This window comes from Balaenoptera physalus, assembly GCF_965194825.1.
Source record: "Balaenoptera physalus genome assembly, chromosome: 12".
Taxonomy (NCBI): Eukaryota; Metazoa; Chordata; class Mammalia; order Artiodactyla; family Balaenopteridae; genus Balaenoptera; species Balaenoptera physalus.
The window spans coordinates 70,341,169-70,361,614 of NC_138897.1; the positions used below are offsets into that span (position 1 = coordinate 70,341,169).

At 45.1% G+C, this 20,446-nt stretch overlaps 1 protein-coding gene and 1 pseudogene across 10 annotated transcripts in view; one reads left to right on the top strand and one right to left on the bottom strand.

The window, feature by feature from the left end:
• The window catches only part of PI4KA (phosphatidylinositol 4-kinase alpha), a 96,569-nt gene that overhangs the window by 9,049 nt on the left and 67,074 nt on the right, over positions 1–20,446 (top strand). For 8 of the 9 annotated variants that reach the window (XR_014251930.1, XR_014251931.1, XR_014251932.1 and 5 more), the window contains exons 2-4: positions 13,797–13,913; positions 16,798–16,891; positions 19,456–19,544. Coding sequence is in view for 5 of the 9 variants with exons in the window: in XM_082417854.1 (XP_082273980.1) it covers positions 13,797–13,913; positions 16,798–16,891; positions 19,456–19,544 (300 nt within the window). In the remaining 4 variants the exon portion in view is untranslated. Of the gene's footprint in view, positions 1–13,796; positions 13,914–16,797; positions 16,892–19,455; positions 19,545–20,446 lie in introns of those variants that run through there. The other variant, XM_082417855.1, reaches the window with a different exon arrangement.
• LOC309639942 (WW domain binding protein 1-like pseudogene) lies at positions 182–13,790 on the bottom strand (annotated as a pseudogene). Its single transcript has one exon. The product of its transcript is annotated as a WW domain binding protein 1-like pseudogene (transcript).

Consider the following 20,446-nt stretch of genomic DNA (forward strand, 5'->3'; position numbering starts at 1 on the left):
CAACGTGGATTTTGGTTTTGTGGACTCCAAACTCAGACACTCGTTCACCTCACAGCCTTGGATTTGTCTATTTTGGGTATATGTATATGTATATATATATATATATATATATATATATATATATATATATATATGTATGTATGTGTGTGTGTGTGTGTGTATACACACATATATATATATACATGTGTATTCATATATATACTTTCCTTTCTTACCGTAACATCAATGCCTAGTCTGAATGTCATCGTTCAAGAGTGGGGGAAGAACCAAACTCTTCATATGAACAGGGCTGGACAGGGAATGTTAGCTTCGGCAGTTTGCTTTTTCCATTCACATTATTCCTGTCAGAGCTCAACTGGTTTTTGAAGCCAAACTACAGTGATAAGAATCCTGGGGTCCTTCAGGATGGCTGCCTTCACCCTCCTACCTGGGCCACTTAGACACTTGACATAGGCTACAAAAATTAGTTACCCCATTCAAGGCGGGGCAGAGCAGGGAAAGGGCAAGAAAACCACAGATAACCAAGGCATTTTTTCCAAATGGTCAGTTTGAAAAAACAAACAGATAAACAAAACAACTTATTGAGAATCAAGAGAAAATACTGTGTGAGTCAGGCTGCGGGACCGCCCTTTCTCAGGACCCACAGCCTCCTCATTTGTTCGTAGAGAACAGTGAGACGTGAAGGCCGGCAGATGTGTGCTTGGGGTGGGGGAGGGTACTGATCACCTGTGGGCACAGATCAAAGGGCAGAGATACGGAAAGTGCACCTCTCTCTGCTGCCACAGTGCAGGGCCTCCTGCTCACCCACAGAAGTTCCAGAAATAGCCCCCACCCAAGCCTGCACACAAAACATCTCCTTCTGGCTCAACTGTAGCCAGGATTTTGAAGGCCAAGTTGGGAAAAAGCCACAAATTTTCCTTTTCCAAAACAGAATTCTTGCCTGCCCATTGGTCAAGTTCTTATTTTCAGCTCGCTTTTGTTGTTTTTTTTTTTTAAAAAGAAAAAAACCAAAGAGAAGGCAGGTGTAATATTCCACACTTGAATCAGTCCGCGGCCAGCCAGAACCTGCTGGGAAGGGATCCCTCCAGGATGCATCGTGCCACCTCGATCTCGTCACCTGGAATTTGAGAGCACAAGCCCTTTACCAACCCACCATGCAACCGCCGGTCAGCTCTCATCCTCCCACAGGAGGAGCCCAGTTCCGGCTCCGGAGACACTGGCAGCAAGGGGCGACAATCCCCGGACCTCTGGGGGCTTCACCCAGGGCTGAGACCTGCCACCTCTCTTGGACTGAGATGCGGCAAGGTTCTCGTAAACTCACACCAGAACATGAATCCACTCCATCACCAAGAGTCACCTCAGGGCACAGTCTCATCCCCTCCTTGGGGGCTTCTGAAACACACATATCTCTGACCCAGGCAGGCAGTGAGACATGATGTAAAGGGGGACAGGGTGGGGTATGAGGAATGAGTCACAGGACAACTTCTCGGCCCTCCACGGCACTGTGTTTCTATGGAGGCAAGGCACCCACACCCCAAACTGTACCTGGAGATGCAGGAAAACGCAGGCGCAGAGGGGAAAAAAAAAAAATTAAGGAACACAGTCACTTAATGCTTCTCTCATGGTTCTCCCCTACCCTGGTTGCGTCGCCAAGTTCTCGGGTGCAGGCAGGGCCTGCTCTAGCTGGGGGAGCTGCTGCTCTGGGAGTCTGGGGAGTCCTGCTCATTGATGGTGTTCAGCAGCAGGCAGGCAGGCAGGCAGCCGCGGCAGGTGGGGGTGCCCGGCCAGGCCTGCTCCTCAGAGGGCTGGCAGAGCCCTTCCTCCTCGTCGCCAGGGAGCCGCACGTGGCAGCTGTCGTAGAAGTCCAGGGGCCCGTCCAGAGCATCGTCGATGAGCACGTTGAACTCTTTGAGGTCGTCATCATGGTGGCCCCAGTTGTGCACACACACCTCGTTGCCCGAGTCACCTGTGAAGCCGTGTTTTCTGCTGGGTGTCTTGTCTTTGCTGTCAGGGAGGGCGCCGCCCTGCTCGGAGCTATACTCTTTCAGCAGCTCCTTCTTACATTCGGAATCCTTGTCCAGGAAGGTCCCAGGGTCCACCTCCCCCAGGCCGGCCACAGAGCCGCTGGGCTCCATCCCAGGGGCTTTGGTGGCTGCTGGGTCTGCTGGCATGTTGGAGGGCTCAGGGTCAGCGATGCTCGGGGGTCGCGTGCTGCTTCTGCTGGGCCCGACAAGGGGCTGCTCTGAGCCTCCTGGGAGCCCCTGGTGGGATTGGCGCCCGGGGGGCTGCCGCCTGTAGGGCCACACTGTGTAGGCAGCTGCTGCTGCTGGAGCTGGAAGGCACTGTATGGTGGGGGAGGAGTTGGAGGTCGGTTCACCACTTCCTCATAAGGAGGTAGTGAATAGTTTGGCAAAAACCTGAAATAAAATGGCAGCGCTGAGTAATTGTGGGCTTCCCAGTAGGCTTTCAGGTTGATTTCAGGTTGCTGCTGTTGGGCCTGAAGGTGGTGCTTGGCTCGGTGGTGGTGGCACACGCAGCAGTAGCTCAGGATGATGATGGTCCATACGAGCCAGAACCACCAGAGTTCATAGTAGTAGTTGCAGCACTGAGACTGTTCACAGCAGTGTCCTGTGTCACAGATGTAGCTTTGATTGTTAGTACCCACGCAGGTTTCCTTATCCTGCAGGGGTTCAGCCCTGGCTGACAGGGGGCTGGGCAGCGCCTGGAGGAGCAGGTGCGCCATGCCACCCAGGAGCCTTCTCCTCTCCATCCCCCTCCCGCTCCTGCTCCTCCACCACCACGCTGCCACCTCCCTCCTCCTCCTCCCTCTCCTTCTCTTCCCTCTAAATGGTATAATTGATTTACAATGTACACCTGAAACATTGTAAATCAATTATACTTCAATTAAAAAAGTAAATGATGTTGGTGAATTTTATCTCAATTTAAAAAAAAGGTAAATGGTATGAGGAGAGGTAAAAGGGGCTCCCAATTTATAGGGGGACCAGGGAAGACTTTATTTTTTTATTTTTTAAAAATATTTACTTATTTTATTAATTTATTTTTGGCTGTATCGGGTCTTAGTTGTGGCACATGGGCTCTTCATTGCGGCATGCTGACTTCTCTATCTCTAGTTGTGGCGTGCAGGTTTTCTCTCTCTAGTTGAGGCGCTCGGGCTTAGTGGCCCCTCGGCATGTGGGATCTTAGTTCGCCAACCAGGGATTGAATGTGTGTCCCTGCATTGGAAGGCGGATTCATTACCACTGGACCACCAGGGAAGTCCCTCAAGGAAGATTTTAAACAGAGCTGAAGGAGGTAGCTGATGAAGTGTGTACAAGGAATTCTCCTAGCAGAGGATACAGATTGTGCAAAGGCCGAGAGGTAGGAACATTTTTGACTCATTTGATGACGTTAAAGTAGGCTGTAGTGGTTATATCTTGGGGGTGGGGGTGGGCAGGACGTGAGCACCCAGGACAGGTCGTGGAAATGATGGTTGACTTTATCTTAAGAGCAGTTTAGCAGTTTAATAGCCTTTAGGGGATTGGTGCAGAATTTAAAATACTAGTAATAAGTAAAGTAAAATGTCACGATTAGCCTGTAGATGGGAATATTTGAGACCAATTTAAATAGATTTGTGAAAATTACATTTAGTATGAATATTAAATATTGTTTTTTTAGATGTCTTTTCTCACTTAGGAAAATTGTCTGTTAGATCTTTTGGGGGGACTTATATAACTATGGGATCATAGGATATTGGACCTTTTTTCTTTTCTGTTGATAATATAAGCCTTTAAAGATATAAATTTCCCTCTAAGTGCTGCTTTAACAGCATTCCACAAATTTTAGTATGTTGTGTTTTCTTTTTCATTATGTTCAAAATATTTTCTGATTTCCCATAGGATTTCTTCTTTGACTCAGAGGTATTTAGAAGTATGTTGTTTAATTTCCAAAAAATTGGGGAGTTTTATAGATGTTTTTCTGGTATTGATTTCTAAGTTAATTCTGTTGCAGTCAGAAAACATACTTTGTTTGATTTCAGTTCTTTTAAATTTATTGACTTGCTTTAAGAATCAGCGTAGGTAAGATATATCTTGGTGAATTTTCCAATTGTACAAGAAAAGAATGTGTATTCTGCTTTTGTTGGGTGGAGTCTCCTATAAATATCCATAAGGTCAAGTAGGTTTTTTAAGTCTTCAGTATCTTTACTGATTTTCTATTTGTTCTATCAATTACTGAGAGAGGAATGTTGAGGTCTCCAACCATAATTGTGGATCTGTCGATTTCTCCTTTGAGTTTTGTTAGTTTTTGCTTCATGTATTTTGAAACTTGGTTCTCGGGCTCATACACATTTATGATTGTTATGTCCTTGTCATCAATTGACCTCTTTATAATCATGAATAGCAATATTCCTTATTCTGAAATCTACTTTGTTATTAATATAGCCACTCCACCTTTCTTGTTAGTGGTGTTTGCACAGTATATCTTTTTCCATCCTTTTACTTTTAGCTTCTGCCTTTACATTTAAAGTGATTTTCCTGTTGACAGCATGTAGCATGCTTTTCCAGTCTGAAAATCTCTTCCTTGTAGTTGGATTTTTTAGACCATTTACATTAATGTAATTATTAATATGGTTGGATTTAAATCTACCATCTTGATATTTGTTTTCTATCTGTCCCATCTGGTTTTTGTTCTCTTTTTCTTTTCTTGCCTTCCTTTGGATTAATTCAGCATTTTTTGGTATTCCATTTTATCTTCACTTTTAGCTTATTAGCTATAGATCTCTCTTTTTAAGTGGTTGTTCTAGGATTGAAATATGAATCTCTTTAATTTATCATAGTCTACCTTCAAATAACATTATACCACTTCACTTATAGTGTAATAACCTTATAACTGTAATTCGATCTGGCCCCATTTTTTTATGATTGCTGTCATAGATTTTTACTTCTATGTTATAAACTCCACAATACATTATTATAATTTATTTAAATAATCATAAAATATGAAAAATATGTGTATTCATATATACAGTATTTTCAGTTCTCTTCATTTCTTTATGTAGATTGATGTTTACACTTTATTGATTTTTTCTTTTTTTTGGGGGGACACACCATGAAGCATGTGAGATCTTAGTTACCCGGCCAGGGATTGAATCTGCACCCCCTGCAGTGGAAGCGTGAAGTCTTAACTACTGGACCACCAGGGAAGTCCCCCTTACTTTATTGGTTTCAACATTTCTTATAGTACAGGTCTGCTAGTGTGATTAAGTCTCTCAGCTTTGTCCTATTTGAAAAAGTTTTTTTTTCAGCTTCATTTCTGCTGACTATAGAATTCTAGGGTGGCAGCTGTTTTTATTTTAGCATTGGTCTATATATCTGTCCTTACCCTAGGACACTGTCTTGATTACTATCACTTTGTAGTAAGTTTTGAAATTGGGACGAGTGAGTCCCCAAACTTTGCTCGTCCTTTTCAAGATAGCCTTGTCTGTTGTGGGTCTCTTGAATTTCCCTGTGCATTTTAGGATCAGCTTATCAGTTTCTGCAAAGAAGTCACCTGGGGTTATAATAGTGATTGTGTTGAATCTGTAGGTCAATTTGGAGTATAATTGCCATCTTAATATTAATTCTTATCATCCATGGTCATGGGATATCTTTCCATTTATTTAGGTCTTTACTTTCAGTGAGGTTTTGTAGTTTCTAGAATGTACGTTTTGCACTTCCTTTGTTAAATTTATGCCTAAGTATTTTGTTCTTTTGATGTATTGTAAATGGAATTAATTCATGACATAAAATTCACCATGGAATAATTTCTTAATATCATTTTCAGTCTGTTCATTGGTACTGTATAGAAATGCAATTGATTTTTCCTCTATTTCCTTTATTGTGGTAAAATATACATAATTTAAAATTTGCCATCTTAATCACTTTTAAGTGTACAGATCAGTGATATTAAATACATTCATAGGGACTTCCCTGGTGGCACAGTGGTTAAGAATCCACCTGCCAGTGCAGGGGACACGGGTTCGATCCCTGCTCCGGGAAGATCCCACATGCCGTGGAGCAACTAAGCCCCTGTGCCACAACTACTGAGCCTGTGTGCCACAACTACTGAAGCCCGCATGCCTAGAGCCCATGCTCGCAATAAGAGAAGCCACTGCAATGAGAAGCCCGCGCATCACAATGAAGAGTAGCCCCTGCTCGCCGCAACTAGAGAAAGCCCGCGCACAGCAACAAAGACCCAACACAGCCATAAATAAATAAATAAATTTATTTATTTTAAAATAAATAAATACATTCATAATGTTTTACTACAATCACCACCATCCATCTCTAGAACTCTTTTCATCTTGTAAAACTGAAAGTCTGATTAAAGTTGATTTTTCTATATTGATCTTGTATCCTGCAACTTTGCTGAACTTATTTATTAGGTCTAATTTTTTTTTAGTGGATTATTTAGATCAGCGGTCCCCAACTTTTTGGCATCAGGGACCAGTTTCTTGGAAGACAATTTTTCCACAGACCGGTGTGGGAAAAGGGTACGGTTTCCGGATGATTCAAGTGCATTATGTTTATTGTGCATTTTATTTCTATTATTATTACATTGTAATATATAGTGAAATAATTATACAACTCACCATAATGCAGAATCAGTGGGAGCCCTGAGCTTGTTTTCACTTGCCACTCAGTGATGGGGGTCTTGATATGAATCTGCGAGCAATTGATTTATTATGGTCTCTGTGCAGTCAAACCTCTCTGCTAATGATAATCTGTATTTGCAGCTGCTCCCCAGCACTAGCATCACCGCCTCAGCTCCACCTCAGATCATCAGGCATTAGATTCTCATAAGGAGCATGCAAGCTAGATCACTCGCATGCGCAGTTCACAGTGGGGTTTGCGCTCCTGTGAGAATCTAATGCTGCCGCTGATCTGATAGGCGGCGCTCAGGCGGTAATGCAAGTGATGGGGAGCGGCTGTAAATACAGATGAAGCTTCGCTCACTTGCCTGCCACTCACCTGCTGCTGTGCCACCCGGTTCTGAACTGGCCACGGACTGGTATCGGTCCATGGCCTGGGGGTGGGGTACCTTTAGCTCACGTCATCTGCAAATAGAGATAGTTTTTTCTTTCCAATCTGAATGGCTTTTATTTCATTCTCTTGTCTAATTGCCCTGACCAGACCCTCCAGCACAACACTGGGTAGAAGTGTTGAGAGTGAACGTCCTTATCTTGTTCCTGATCTTGGGGGGAAAGCTTTCCATCTTTTACTATGTACAATGTTGGCTGTGGGTTTTTGATAGATAATCTTTATCAGGTTGAGGAAGTTCGTAGTTTGTTGAGTGTTTGTTTTTTTCTTTTTTTGGCCACACTGGGAGCATACAGGATCTTAGTTCCTCAACCAAGGATCAAACCCGTGCCTCCTGCCATAGAAGTGTGGAGTCTTAACCACTGGACCACCAGGGAAGTCCCTGTTGAGTGTTTTTATCATGAAGGGTGTTGAATTTTTTCACATGCTTTTTCTGCATCTATTGCAGAGCTGGTTTTTAAACTTTGTTAGGGCAGGTCTGAAATAGCTTTTGCGACAGGGGTAGTTTAGCCCCATTGCTGAGGTGTGGCCCTTCGAGTTCTCCACTGAATGCTTTGCGGGTTTTTTGCTCTGGCTGGGAGTAACTCAGACTGCTCTCAGCTCTGTAAGAACCCAGGAACCATTCATCTCACAGTTCCTTGGTTGTTTTTTGCCCAACATCGTGGAGTATTACCCTATCCTCGTCTGTCTTAGTATATTCATCAAAGACTCAGGGGAACTCTTGCAGATTTGTGGAGCTTTTTTTCTGTTGAGCTCTCTCTTCTCCAGAATTCCCAGCTGCTTTTAGACTTCCAGTACTCCCATTTCTGTCTTCTCAGCTTAGTGAGACCAGCATGATCTGCTTGGAATGCCCTTCCCTGTTTTGTGGTCCAGGATGCGTCTTCTGGCAGAAAATCAGGGCAGCAGGGCTCACCTTGTTTCCTCTCCCCCAAGCATTTCAGTCCTGTGCTGCTTTCCCAGTGTACGAAACCAGTGGTTTCATGTATTTGTCCATTTTTCTGTTGTTTTATGGTAGGAAGGTAAATCCAGATCCTGATGTTCTCTCATGGCTGCAGGTGGAAGTTCTTGGCTCACCGGATTTTATTGCTGGAGCAGACATTGCAAAATTCTATCTGTTCATCCTTTTATACCTGGGAAAGCTGAGGCTTGAGGGAGATGATTTGTCAGTTTGCCAAAATTGGCATAGTTTTAAGACACAAGCATCATGTCACAATCACCTTTGTCTATCATGCTCGCTCTGAGTCACTTAGAAAATGTTGACTTATGTTCAGTGTTCTCTAAGGGGGCAGGGCGTAGGAGAATGACAATTAAGAAACAGATTTAACAACAACAAAATACCACTAATACTTAAAGCATAATCTTCAGTTCTCAGGGACTTTTGTTTCTCCAGGAAGACTATTCCCAGAGGTTTCAGATAACAAAAGTTGCATACTTAAAAGTTTAATTGGCCAGCTTATAACGCTATTATTGTAGCTTAATTTTGACCTACATACCCGACCTACACCCAATCTCATGTTGAGTTCTCATCTGTGGTGTTCTGCCCACTCATCCAGACTTGTGAGGGCATCTTATTTTCTCTAACTTGGTTCAGCATTTCCTTACTTTGGCAGTAAATTCACCTCAAGGCATCTCTCTTAACAGCCTTGGGTTAAAGTACTGTCAGGGCTTCTCACAGTCTAAGGAAGTAACCTCTGTTGCCTCCTGTGGTCTGTTCCTTACTGGCCTCCTCAGAGTGGTGTGCAGAGCCAGCCCCTCTGGATCCTTTTCGTAAATGAGAGCAACCCCAGCCGTCTCTTTCAGATTTTGAGCTTAGTGACCTTTTATAATGACAGGCTCTTCCCCCCATCACCCCAAAGAAAGCAAACTACTTGTTAATTTGTTGTAAACTTCTGAAGAAAATCATTCAATGTTATTTTTTCATTTTTTCTTCATTATAGCATTCAAGCTTTATTCTGCATTAGAACTTTGACCTCTCTGTGCCTCACTTTTGTAAGCCGTAGAATGGGGATAGTTAATGGGGATGTGGTGGGCACGTGACCAGGGGACACAGTCCCGTCTGCAGGGGGCGGAAGGTAAGTACACAGGGGCTCCAAGGTAAGACATGAGAAGGGCAGGCATCTCAGCCCAGGGTTCTTGGTGGGCTCCTGAGAGGTGTGAGGGGACAGACCTGATGTCCAGAGCAGCTTGACAAGCAGGAGAGGGGGAGCTGTGTCTTAGAATGAGGGGAGGGTTTTGTGGGGAGACGAGGCAGGTTGAGAAATGCTGCAGACAGTGGAGACCCTGGAAGCAGCCTGACAGAGGTCCAGGCTGGGTGTCGGTATGTGGGAGGACCTCCCTTGCCAGGCTGCACATGTGCGTGGAGTTTGTGTCGGAGTTGGGGGCCAGCGGGGGTGCATGAGCGGGGGGACAGAAGTCGGGGGGTCCAGGGAAGTGCCTGCTGCCTGAGATCATACTTAACCCATCAGGGCCAAGTTGCCCAACCTGTGAAGCAGGATGGCACGTGATCTCCTGAAAGTGGGCGCTTGGCAGCCGAGGCTGCGCCCTCCCCTGGCCTCTGCCTGGGACCCTGCCTGTGATTGGGGGTCGTCAGTGGCCCTCAGGCCTGGGGCCGAGCGTCCTCTCAGTGTGGGGGTTGGGCCTGTGTGTGCTGCGTGTTTCCTTAGGGAAATTTTACCAAGGAAAGCTCAATGTCACAGTCCAGTATTTCCGTGATTTTTTTGCTAATGAAGTAATTTAATCAATTTGGTTTTCGTTTACACAGAGCTGTGGAGCATTTTCAAGGCTGCTTTGTGAGATTGAGCTTGACGTGCCTGGGTCTCCTGTCCCAGGTGGCACCGGCCTGGGTCCCCACCCAGCCATCCCTCTCACTGCAGCCACGCGCCTGCGTCAGGGCCAGATAGCTGCATCACCTGCTTTTTAAAAACCTTCCTACTTAGACTGAGACTCTTGGGAAAGTTATAGTTAAGTAGCAGTTGTTTTGCTGATATTAAGATGTTAGAATTAAAGAAGTTGTAGCAGGACTGTTGTATGCAGAAAACATCTACTTCGTTTAGTTGACGTAGATTTTCTTTCGGTTTTATGTTACTTCTTTGTTCTTGGATTACCCAGATTCTGTCCATTGAAATATTATACACTTCGCTTATTTTCTGAGCTCTAAGACTATAAGTATTATTGTCCTTTTAGAAATAAGATTTGCATTAGTGGCAAAATTGTTTCTACTATTTAAAATTTTTTTTTTCTGATTCTGCAGTTAACAGTATTCCTTACAGAAAATACAGAAAAGAGTAAAGAAGGAAATAAATATTGCCTGTAACCTGATTAATTTTTATATCTTTCTAGATAGGCAGTCCAGGTTTTGAGTTTTGTTTACAACTCTGTGACCAACTGTATTAGTTTCCTATTGCTGTTGTAACAAATGCCCACAACCTTAGTGGCTTAGAACAGCGCAAATTTATTGTTTTATAGTTGTTTAGAAGTCTCACTGGGCTAAAATCAAATAAGTGGGCTTGTCAGCACCATTTGTCACACATAGTTCATGGTAAGTGGAGTGATCGACTGTGTTAGCTGATTGGCTTCATCCTCCCACCTTTATGACAGGAGGTGGTTTTGCAACTTGGAGCCTGGAGCCCATGGAAGTTAGGCTCCTGTCCTCCCCAGAGATGGGGAGATGGGCGCTGTCTCCCTCGATGTGTACATTCCAAAGAGGTGGCTCCCCAGGTCCTCGAGAAGGACATTCCTAAGTCATAAAGCTCGCAAAGTGCCAATCTAGTCTTCAAAAGAATTTATGCACCGTTCCAAGAAAGGAGGAAATCCTTCCTTTGGCAAGTTTTCTAGTGTGAGTTCTCAAAGAAAGAGAAGGAGAGGGACAGCTCTTCCCTTACTTTCAACCAGGAGAATTAATGCCTCTTACACGACCTCATCTCTGGTCCTCACCCGGGTTGTCTGTCCCCCTCTGGAACGAGGGCAGGGCCTGGTCCGAGGTTCACTCTGCATCCACAGCGCCCAGGGTGGCGCCTCCCGCAAGTAGTGCCCAGTGAACAGTGAGTGAATGAGTTAGAGGCGTCCTGCTTCCATCGACCCTCATAGGAGCCATTCGAAGGCCGTTACTGATGCACAGTGGCGTGGACTATGCCCACCACTTGCCGTGGAGCGAGTCCTGAGCCCAGGTGAGGGCTGTGCCTCCGTACCTGGCCCCACAGGGACACTGTATAGATGGGAAGCTGAGGCTCGACGTGTCGCCTGGTGACTCTGGGTCTAACTCCAAAGTCCAAGTGCATTTCACTTCCACAGAAAAATACAGCATGATCCTTACCCTGCCCCCCCAAAAGCCTCCAGGGACAGAGGACAGGACTGAGAGCACGAGCATATAAAGTCTTAGGCTTGTCTGTGTTGATGTGTGGGACTGTTGAAGGGTCATCTTTTCTGTAGTTACAGCTTTTCCATATTTAGTAATGAGGTTGGGCCAGTCCTGCCACATTTCTGAGTCTCACTTTGTCCTCCAGCCTTGGGGTCCCCCCCAGGTCTATGTTGCCCGGGGTGGGGCCTGTGGGAGGGCTTCCACCTTGAAAATGCTCCACAGCTCTGTGTAATCCACCTTGTGGTGGATTTCTTATTTGCAGGCGTGTTTCTTGAGAGACTTGACTGTCTGTTATGTGAGTGTGAGTCTCTGCAATGATCACTCTACCGTGCTTGGTCTGCAGCTCCTTCGTGTTTTATTTCCCCTGATCGTAAAGCATGTTCTCCCAGTGACGAGGGGGAAGGTCGACTTCCGTTCCTCTCTTGCTCGTTGCTGTGTGCTCTTTTGCCTAAGCATTTAATCACACAAGCATGGATTCCCCCTCATGTGTATATATATATATATTTTTTTTAATAAATTTTACACTTTTATTTATTTATTTATTTATTTATTTATGGCTGTGTTGGGTCTTCGTTTCTGTGCGTGGGCTTTCTCTAGTTGCGGCGAGTGGGGGCCACTCTTCATCGCAGTGCACGGGCCTCTCACTGTCGCGGCCTCTCTTGTTGTGGAGCACAGGCTCCAGACGTGCAGGCTCAGTAGTTGTGGCTCACGGGCCTAGTTGCTCCGCGGCATGTGGGATCTTCCCAGACCAGGGCTCGAACCCGTGTCCCCTGCATTGGTAGGCAGATTCTCAACCACTGCACCACCAGGGAAGCCCCTATATATTTTTATTTTAACCTACTGTATGTTTTTTCTGATTACACAAGAAATATTTTCCTTTTGAACATATTTTGGCAAATATAAAAAAGCATGAAGAAGAAATGTCTCACCTCTGGTCATCCTATCTCTCAAAACTATTAACACTTTGATTATATATATATACACACATATATATATACACACACATATATATACACATATACATATATGTATATTTTGGGCCACGCCTCATGGCTTGCGTGATCTTAGTTCCCCGACCAGGGATTGAACCTGGGCCACGACAGTGAAGGCGCTGAGTCCTAACCACTGGACTGCCAGGGAACTCCCTGATGTATTTTCTTCCAGCATTTTTTCTGTATGTAATTCAGATCATTCCTTTCGTGAGCTTATAGAACATTTAGAACGTTGTTCTGTGTCACTGCTTAGTCATAGAAAAATGCCATTTTTAATGTCTGTAACTTTAGGTTAAACTTTACAAAAGCATTGTTTTTGTAGGTCAAAAATGGTTGAATATCAGCAGTTAGGGTTTAACCTAATATTTGGTCAAGTGGTTGATCATGATTATTTTCCTAAATGTTAAATGTTTAGATTGTTTCAGAGTTTCAATTAGTATACACAACACTGGGGTGAAAGTATTTTACATAATCTTTGCCAGTTTCAATTTGTCCTCTTGTATTTGCCCCTTTAAAATCTGAAGGGAACAACAGCAAATTACTTTCTATAAAAAATTACAGTGGTGATTGACTGATGCATTTTCAGGGCAAATGGCAATCACTGGCTTCCATTTCCTTTGCTATTAGAACATCCCACCAGACCACGTGAATGTCAGTGAGAGACTTCTCATTGGGTCCATGGGACAGCAAGGTTAGGGCCTCCTGGTGTATCTTAAAGCTCTCTTCAGAGCTTGCTCTGGCAGAGATTTTCAAGATTGGCATCACCTGATTTCCTTTTCATAATAAATCCTGATTTTTAGTTCTTTTATGACAGACATTTACTGTTGGTTTGTTCTGACGATAATCCTAGTGTTTCTATTTATTCAGGAAGTTGCTGACTGCCTGCCTGCTGCCCTCTGCCTGCCACCATGCCACGTCCAGTAACAATATATATTGTTTACTGAGCACGTACTGTGTGCCTCGCACAGTTCTGAGTGCTTTACACACATTTAATGTTTAAAGAGCCCTAAGGGGAGGCCTTGTGACTATAGGTAGCTTACCTGTAGGTTTTCATAACCTGCTCATGGGCACCACTGGGAAGTGGGGACCCTGGACTGCCCTGACACCTAAGGGCAGACGTTAGCCATCGTGCTTTACCGCCTCCGTGGACACAGCCTTTCAGCTCTTGGTCCAGGTTCCTTGGAGGGGTGTGTATACCATCATTTCAGAGGCTGGAGGTGTCCTTTTTATGACCTTTGATTGGAAAAAAATGACTTATTTGTTGTATATATTCGCTGGGCTTTTTGGTACTGGTTTATCTGAGTGTGGGTTTATATATTTTTAAGCTATGGGCTTTTTTTGTTTGTTTGTTTGTTTGGTCTCATTTTCTAGGTCCAGAAGCTGCTGTGTATGTGCCCAGTCGATTTCCATGGCATCTTCCAGTTGGATGAAAGGCGGAGAGACGCGGTGATTGCATTGGGTATTTTTCTCATTGAATCTGATCTACAGGTAGGACTTGGCTAAATTAAAAGTGTTTCTGCGTGCAAAAGAGGGTGCAGTTAGGGTTTAAGTTTGTGCCTACTTTATTCTCCTAAATCAGGCCTAGAGGAGCGCTCGCGAACCTACCTGGTGGAAGTGGTCAGCTGAGGGCGAGTGATGGGGAGGGGGCAGAACTGGTGGGAATGAGACCTCTATGGACATGTCCTCAGGAAGGTGCGGTTTTTGTTTTCGCCAGAAAGTTAGAGTGCTTTGTGAAGTAACCACGTACCCTCCAGAGTAGACTTGATTTTAAACCTCAGGCAAAACGCTCGGGAGCCAGACTCAGAGTAACCACTTCTTTTCCTTCCAAAAGGACAGTGTTCTTTGAGATAATTGTGATATAACAGTCTTTTTCAAAACTATGATAGATATAAATTGTTTTAGAGTACATGTTAATGTGCCTTTTAAAGGTGATTTACAAACCAGTGTTGTCACTACAACAGAAAATGGCCATTTTTTAGTATTTACCAAGGCTAATTGAAGCAAATGCTCAGTCACTGGATACAGAATCTTTTATCTGTTTATTTTTATCATTGCCGAAAATCATTTTTTAAAATTCCAAGTTTAATCGTCCTATGTTAAAAAAATAAAGATGTCAGCTATTTGAATTTTTATTCATCTAAAAAAGTTAGCTTGCATGTCCTGGAAATTTTACTTCAATAAGAATTAATATTTTTGACAGAGTATTTATACATTGGAAAAAAAATAAGCATTTTAATTTTAGAGAAGTATTTCAAAAATTAAATAGGTTATCTGATCAAGGCCACACGAAAAACCAAGATTAGATGCATAAGCTGCATTTTAATTCTTCTTCTTCCTATTTATTTATAAATGTGAAAATAAAGACAATCATTTTCTATTTGCCAGGTCCTATTTAAATTTAAATATAAAAATAAAGGGAGGAAAATAAATTTTCAAAAAAAAACCTGTGTAAGAAACTACTGCTATTCGAATGAGTATTACTTGAAACTATCTTTGGCAAACACATCACTTGCTGGATTTACCTGTGAGCCCCTAATATGTGTATCGGGTTTTTTCAGATGGCAGGGAAGAGATGAGTACAAGTTACTTTTGTTGTGGTTTGGGTTCCGGGTCAGGGGTTGGCAGGGGTGGCAGCGGCTGTCCCATGGGACTCACAGTCGGCCTGATCTTCCCAGGAAGCCGGGGGCCTCACGGACACCAGGAGAGGAGCCCGGTGTCTGCCGGCCCCTGCGCCTAGGGACCAACTTTCTCGTGATCCACCTGGAGTTTGTGTTCCTTTCCTCCATCCCGGGTGGGCGCTGGCACTGGCCTCCTTCATGCCCAGTTAGTGGGCTGCCCTGGCGGCAGCCGTGGCCAGAGTAGCAGTGGTGGTGACACCATTGCAGGGTGTGTGGGGAAGAGCCTGGGCCGCTCCCTCTCTGCAGGGTCTTGGTGTGCGGCCCCTTTGGGGTCTTGTGTGTGTTAGTACACCAGTTCCCTGGGCAATTGTTGCACAGGAAAAATGGTTTTGTTTTCACTAAAGAAGGTTCTCTATTTATTTTGGTTACCTGCTGTGGCATAAAAATTACCCCAAAGTTGGTGGCTTAATTACCCCAAAGTTAGTTGGTTTTGTTTGGCGGAGGTTTTTGCTCATGAATCTGCAATTTAGCCAGTGCTCAGAAGATCCCAGTCTCGGCTCCATTTGGTGTCATCTGGGGTGTCTCAAAGGCTGGCCCTGGAGTCACCTGAAGGCCCCTCCCCCACATGTGTGGGGTGATCCTGGCTGCTGGCTGGACCTCCTCTGGGGCTCTTGGCCAGGACCCTTCTATGTGCATGGCCTCCCCGTGTGGCCTGGGCTGTGTCACTTTGTCACAGCATAGTGTCTGGGTTGCAAGAGTGCGTGTCCTGAGAAAGAGCCGGGGGAAGTGGCTCTGCCACCTCTGAGCTAGCCTGGGAAGTCAGGCTCGTTCATTCTACTTTCTACACGCAGCTATCCCTCGGCATCTTCGGGGGATTGGCTCCGGGACCCCTTGCAGGTACCATAGTCCGAGGATGCTCCAGTCTTCCATATAAAATGGTGTAGTACTGTCGGCTCTTTGTATCCACGGACGTGGAACCCTCGGATACAGAGGTCTGACTGTACACTAGAAGCAAGTCACCAAGGCAGCCCTGTTTTCAGGGGACGCGAATTTGACTCTGCCTTTTGGTGAAAGGAGTGTGGCAGAATTTGCAACCATGTTTTCAAAGCCACATGTTTTTTCAGCGTTTCAGAACATCAGATAGTGTCCCCTTCTCTGGAGCACACTTGTCCTTCACGGGGGCAGCCGCATGTAGGGAGATAGCCAGGAGAGCTAGTAGTGGAAGGTTATGAACTCTATGCTGATTGGCTAGTTTGGAAACTAGATGAAAGTAATTTTTCCATTGGCTAACATTGGCTATAAAGTCTAATGCTCAGTTTGAGAGGAGCAAAAGGAAACATGAAGCCGAAAATTTAAGAAAGGAAGGGAAGAGCACAAGGGCTGTGAACAACAGAAAGAAGCATCACCAAGTTTGTAAGCTGCTCTCCAGTCTGGAGGATGTGGTCCTGAGGTTTGGGTTTGGGGACTTTAAACACCTGGCAGGAGGCAGTTCTGAGTGTGTGCACACGTGTCTTCTTCTGGAGGCCAGAGCCAGGCTGGACACTGAGCAGCAGAGGGCAGGTGTCGGCCTTCCTGTTGGCCGGAGGGACGCTGCCTGCCATGTGCAGCAGGAAGGGTGCGACGCTGTGCAAACGCCCTTCTCTGAGATGATCAGGATGTGGATGTGCTTTGTTTTGGGCTCAGTCTGAGCTAAAAAGCTACCAGTCGTGTACTTAATTAAATGTAATTTTTTTTTTTTTTTTTTTTTTTTTTAGCACAAAGATTCCGTGGTTCCTTACCTTCTTCGACTTCTTAAAGGTCTTCCCAAAGTGTATTGGGTAGAAGAAAGCACAGCTCGGAAAGGCAGAGGTAGTTTTGCTTAAAGTTTCCCTGAATGCAAGGAAGCGTCTGTGTGTTCCCCGTCTGTGAGGATTGAATGTTTAATCACACTAACGCGGCAGTTAGGATGCTTCTAGCTGGTTCCACTCCTGTGCCTGCAGCACTAGCACTTTCTCACGTTGCCCAGAGCCCTGGGCGGGACGAGCGGGGCTGAGCAGGACCACAGGGACCCTCAGGAACCTTTGCTCATGTCCCATTGGCTGCCCTGGGTCCCCTGCTGTCCCTGAGCTGGTCTGTTGCCTCAGATGGAGAGGCTCACCCTGCAATGAGATCAGTTCTCCAGATGGCCTGGTGGCTGCCCAGAAAGGAGGGCTGAGATGGGAGTTTGGGACTCAACCACCATGTCCACTGTCAGTAGTTTTATCACTTTGTCGATGTTGCTAAATTTCCACTGAACTTTGCATCTTTGCAAATGGAATAAATTCATGTGTATTTCTTTTTAACTTGTGTTTGATACTGATCTCTCTTTAAGGTCAAAGAGAAAGTTAGGTAATCTTTTCTCTCTTCCCCTCCACTGCCCTCCCCTCACTTCCTCCCTCCTTGCCTTCTTCCTCCCGTCCCTCCCGAAGTATTTACATAGGTCCCCTACATGCCAGGCATTGTGCTAAACGCTTATAATACTTATGATCTTGTAAACGGATTTCCCAAGACTCCAAAATCAGCTTGGAAGATCTCCAACATTTCAGAGTTCATGACCCATGAGACTGAAGTTTCCTTGTAATCTCTCTCTCTGAGGTCCAAGGCCCCCACCTTCAGATCTAGCGGGGGGTTGGTGCCTGCAAAGAAGGCCCTTGTCCTTTCTGTTGGTGGCATGGCCTGAATTTGTCAGGTGGGCTCAGTCTGCTGGAGACTGGGCTGTCCTCATGAACATCCGCTTGTGCCTGCCCGTGTTCCTCTTGCCCTTGGGGTTTTCAGCATTTCTGGTGACTTACTGTACCTAAAGCTGACAGACCCCAAATTATGCAGGTGTCCTGGAATTTGAAAGACTACAAATTAAATAGACCATTGCTGAAAAGTGAAACATCTGTGTCCACCATTGTTATCTAATTTGGGGAGAAGTAGAATACTAGAAAGTGTTGATCCTATTTTATTTCAAAACAAATATCACTTCTATATACTTGGACTCATTCGAATGAATTTTTTAGCATTATTTAAACATTGTTAGGGACTTCCCTGGTGGCGCAGTGGTTAAATATCTGCCTGCTAATGCAGGGGACACAGGTTCAAGACCTGGTCCGGGAAGATCCCACATGTTGCAGAGCAACTGGGCCCATACACCACAACTACTGAGCCTGCGCTCCAGAGCCCGCGAGCCACAACTACTGAAGCCTGCATGCCTAGAGCCAGTGCTCCGCAACAAGAGAAGCCATCACAGTGAGAAGCCCATGCACCACAACGAAGAGTAGCCCCCACTCACCGCAAGTAGAGAAAGCCCGCACGCAGCAACGAAGACCCAATGCAGCCAAAAATAAATAAATAAAAAATAGATAAGTTTATATAAAAAAAAAATTGTTAGAGATATATAAATTTCCAATTATTGGGTAATATTTCAGTCTCCTAGTTTCTATTAAGGCTATATCACTTATGCTTTGATAAACCCCATAGCAGTAGTTCTTAAAGGGCCATCCCTGGACCAGCAGCATCAGCACCCCTGGGAACTTGTCAGAAGGTAGATTCTCAGACCCCACATTGGAGCTACTGAGTTAGGAACTCTGGGCCCGGGAGTCAGGCAGACTGCATTTCAGCAAGCCCTCCCGGTGGTTCCGGCCACACTCAAGCTTGTGAAGGACCTAGAGCTGCGTCTCAGAATCACATGTGCGGAAGTAGACACGCAGCGGTCGTCTGCTCTGTGTGTGTGTGTGTCTTTGAGTCAGTGCTCAACGTTGAAAATTGGTTAAATGTTTAATAGTGATCGGACCTCCTTGGCAGCAGGTCTAACCTTCCCAAAGTGCACTTGACAGAAGTGGTGCTTCACTTGTGGTCTTTTGTAGTGCTCCCTTCTTGACCTTGAGGCTCTGCTCCTGAGAATCTCCGTACTGGCAGGCTCAGTCGGGGAAGGGCTTAAAAACCTACGAGGAGTAGAGCACATCTCTGGGTGCTCTTCTGAGGATTTTCTCCACCTGTCAGAAGAAAAAAGGAAAAAAAAAAAACCTTAATTCAGTTTAAAGTGATAGTAACTGGTATTTGACAGTTAGCCTCCATGAAACATCTCCCATAGTCTTACCAAGATTGATTTCCCAATTTTATTTAGGTCGGGAATAAAACATGGAATCTGTCATGTTGAGAGGCTCTGTAATCTCAGACTATAAATTGGCTCAGCAAACATTTCAATTTCTTGAACCAAAACATTTTATTACAAGGAAGGCAGGGGTGTTTCTCAGCAAACACGTTGGGCCCGTATCTGTTCTCTGGAGGCTCATCCTGAAGAGGGCGGCCTCCACTGTAAGCAGGTCCTTGGCAGCCGTGTGAGAGGGAACAGCCAGATGGGGTGGCTGGTCAGTGTGATGATCCGATTCCTGTCTTTCTGCCTCCAGGCACCCTCCCGGTGGCCGAGAGCTTCAGCTTCTGCTTGGTCACTTTGCTGTCTGACGTGGCTTATAGGGACCCTTCCCTCAGGGATGAGGTAAGTGTGCGTTGACTCGGTGTGTGTTTCTGTAAGATCCGAGAGTCCCAAAGTGATGACAGGACAAAAAAAAAAAAAAAAGTGATTGGATTGTTTATGTTGATTTATTTCATACTGTTAGTAACACACATGAGAAATGTTAAATCCTGCTTGCAGTGCTTAGTCCCCTGCTGACCTCCCGAGTCTTATCTCATTCAGCTTTCCCAATTGCCCTGTGAGGTGGGCAGCAAAAGGCCACGCGTCCTCCTGCCTCCATGCTGGGGACTGACGTTCATAGGAGAAGATTTTCTGGAAAGCTGGAGCCGTTCCTTCAAGTGCTCCAGTGTTTTTAGTTTTAGTTTATTTTGTTGGAAATGTTACTTAAATGTATTTCATATTTCTCTCCTTTTATTTATTTATTTATTTTTGGCTGCATTGGGTCTTTGTTGCTGCAAGGGGGCTTTCTCTAGTTGCAGCGAGCAGGGGCTACTCTTCATTGTGGTGCGTGGGCTTTTCATTGGGGTGGCTTCTCTTGTTTCGGAGCACAGGCTCTAGGCGCACGGGCTTCAGTAGTTGCAGCACGCGGGCTCAGTAGTTGTGGCTCGTGGACTCTAGAGCGCGGGCTTAGTAGTTGTGGCACACGGGCCTAGTTGCTCCACAGCATGTGGGATCTTTCTGGACCAGGGCTCGGACCCATGTCCCCTGCTTTGGCAGGCGGATTCTTAACCACTGCGCCACCAGGGAAGCCCCCCTGTATCTTTTTTAATTTTTAAAATCTCTTTACTTACTATCACACTGTAAATTCTGTGTCCCTATTTCTGCCATTATGTTGGTCTCCACCCTTCTTTCTTAGTTTAGGTTCTTTATTTACTTGTGGGTTGGCTAAAGAGGTAACTAGATATGTTAAAATCACATATTATTTA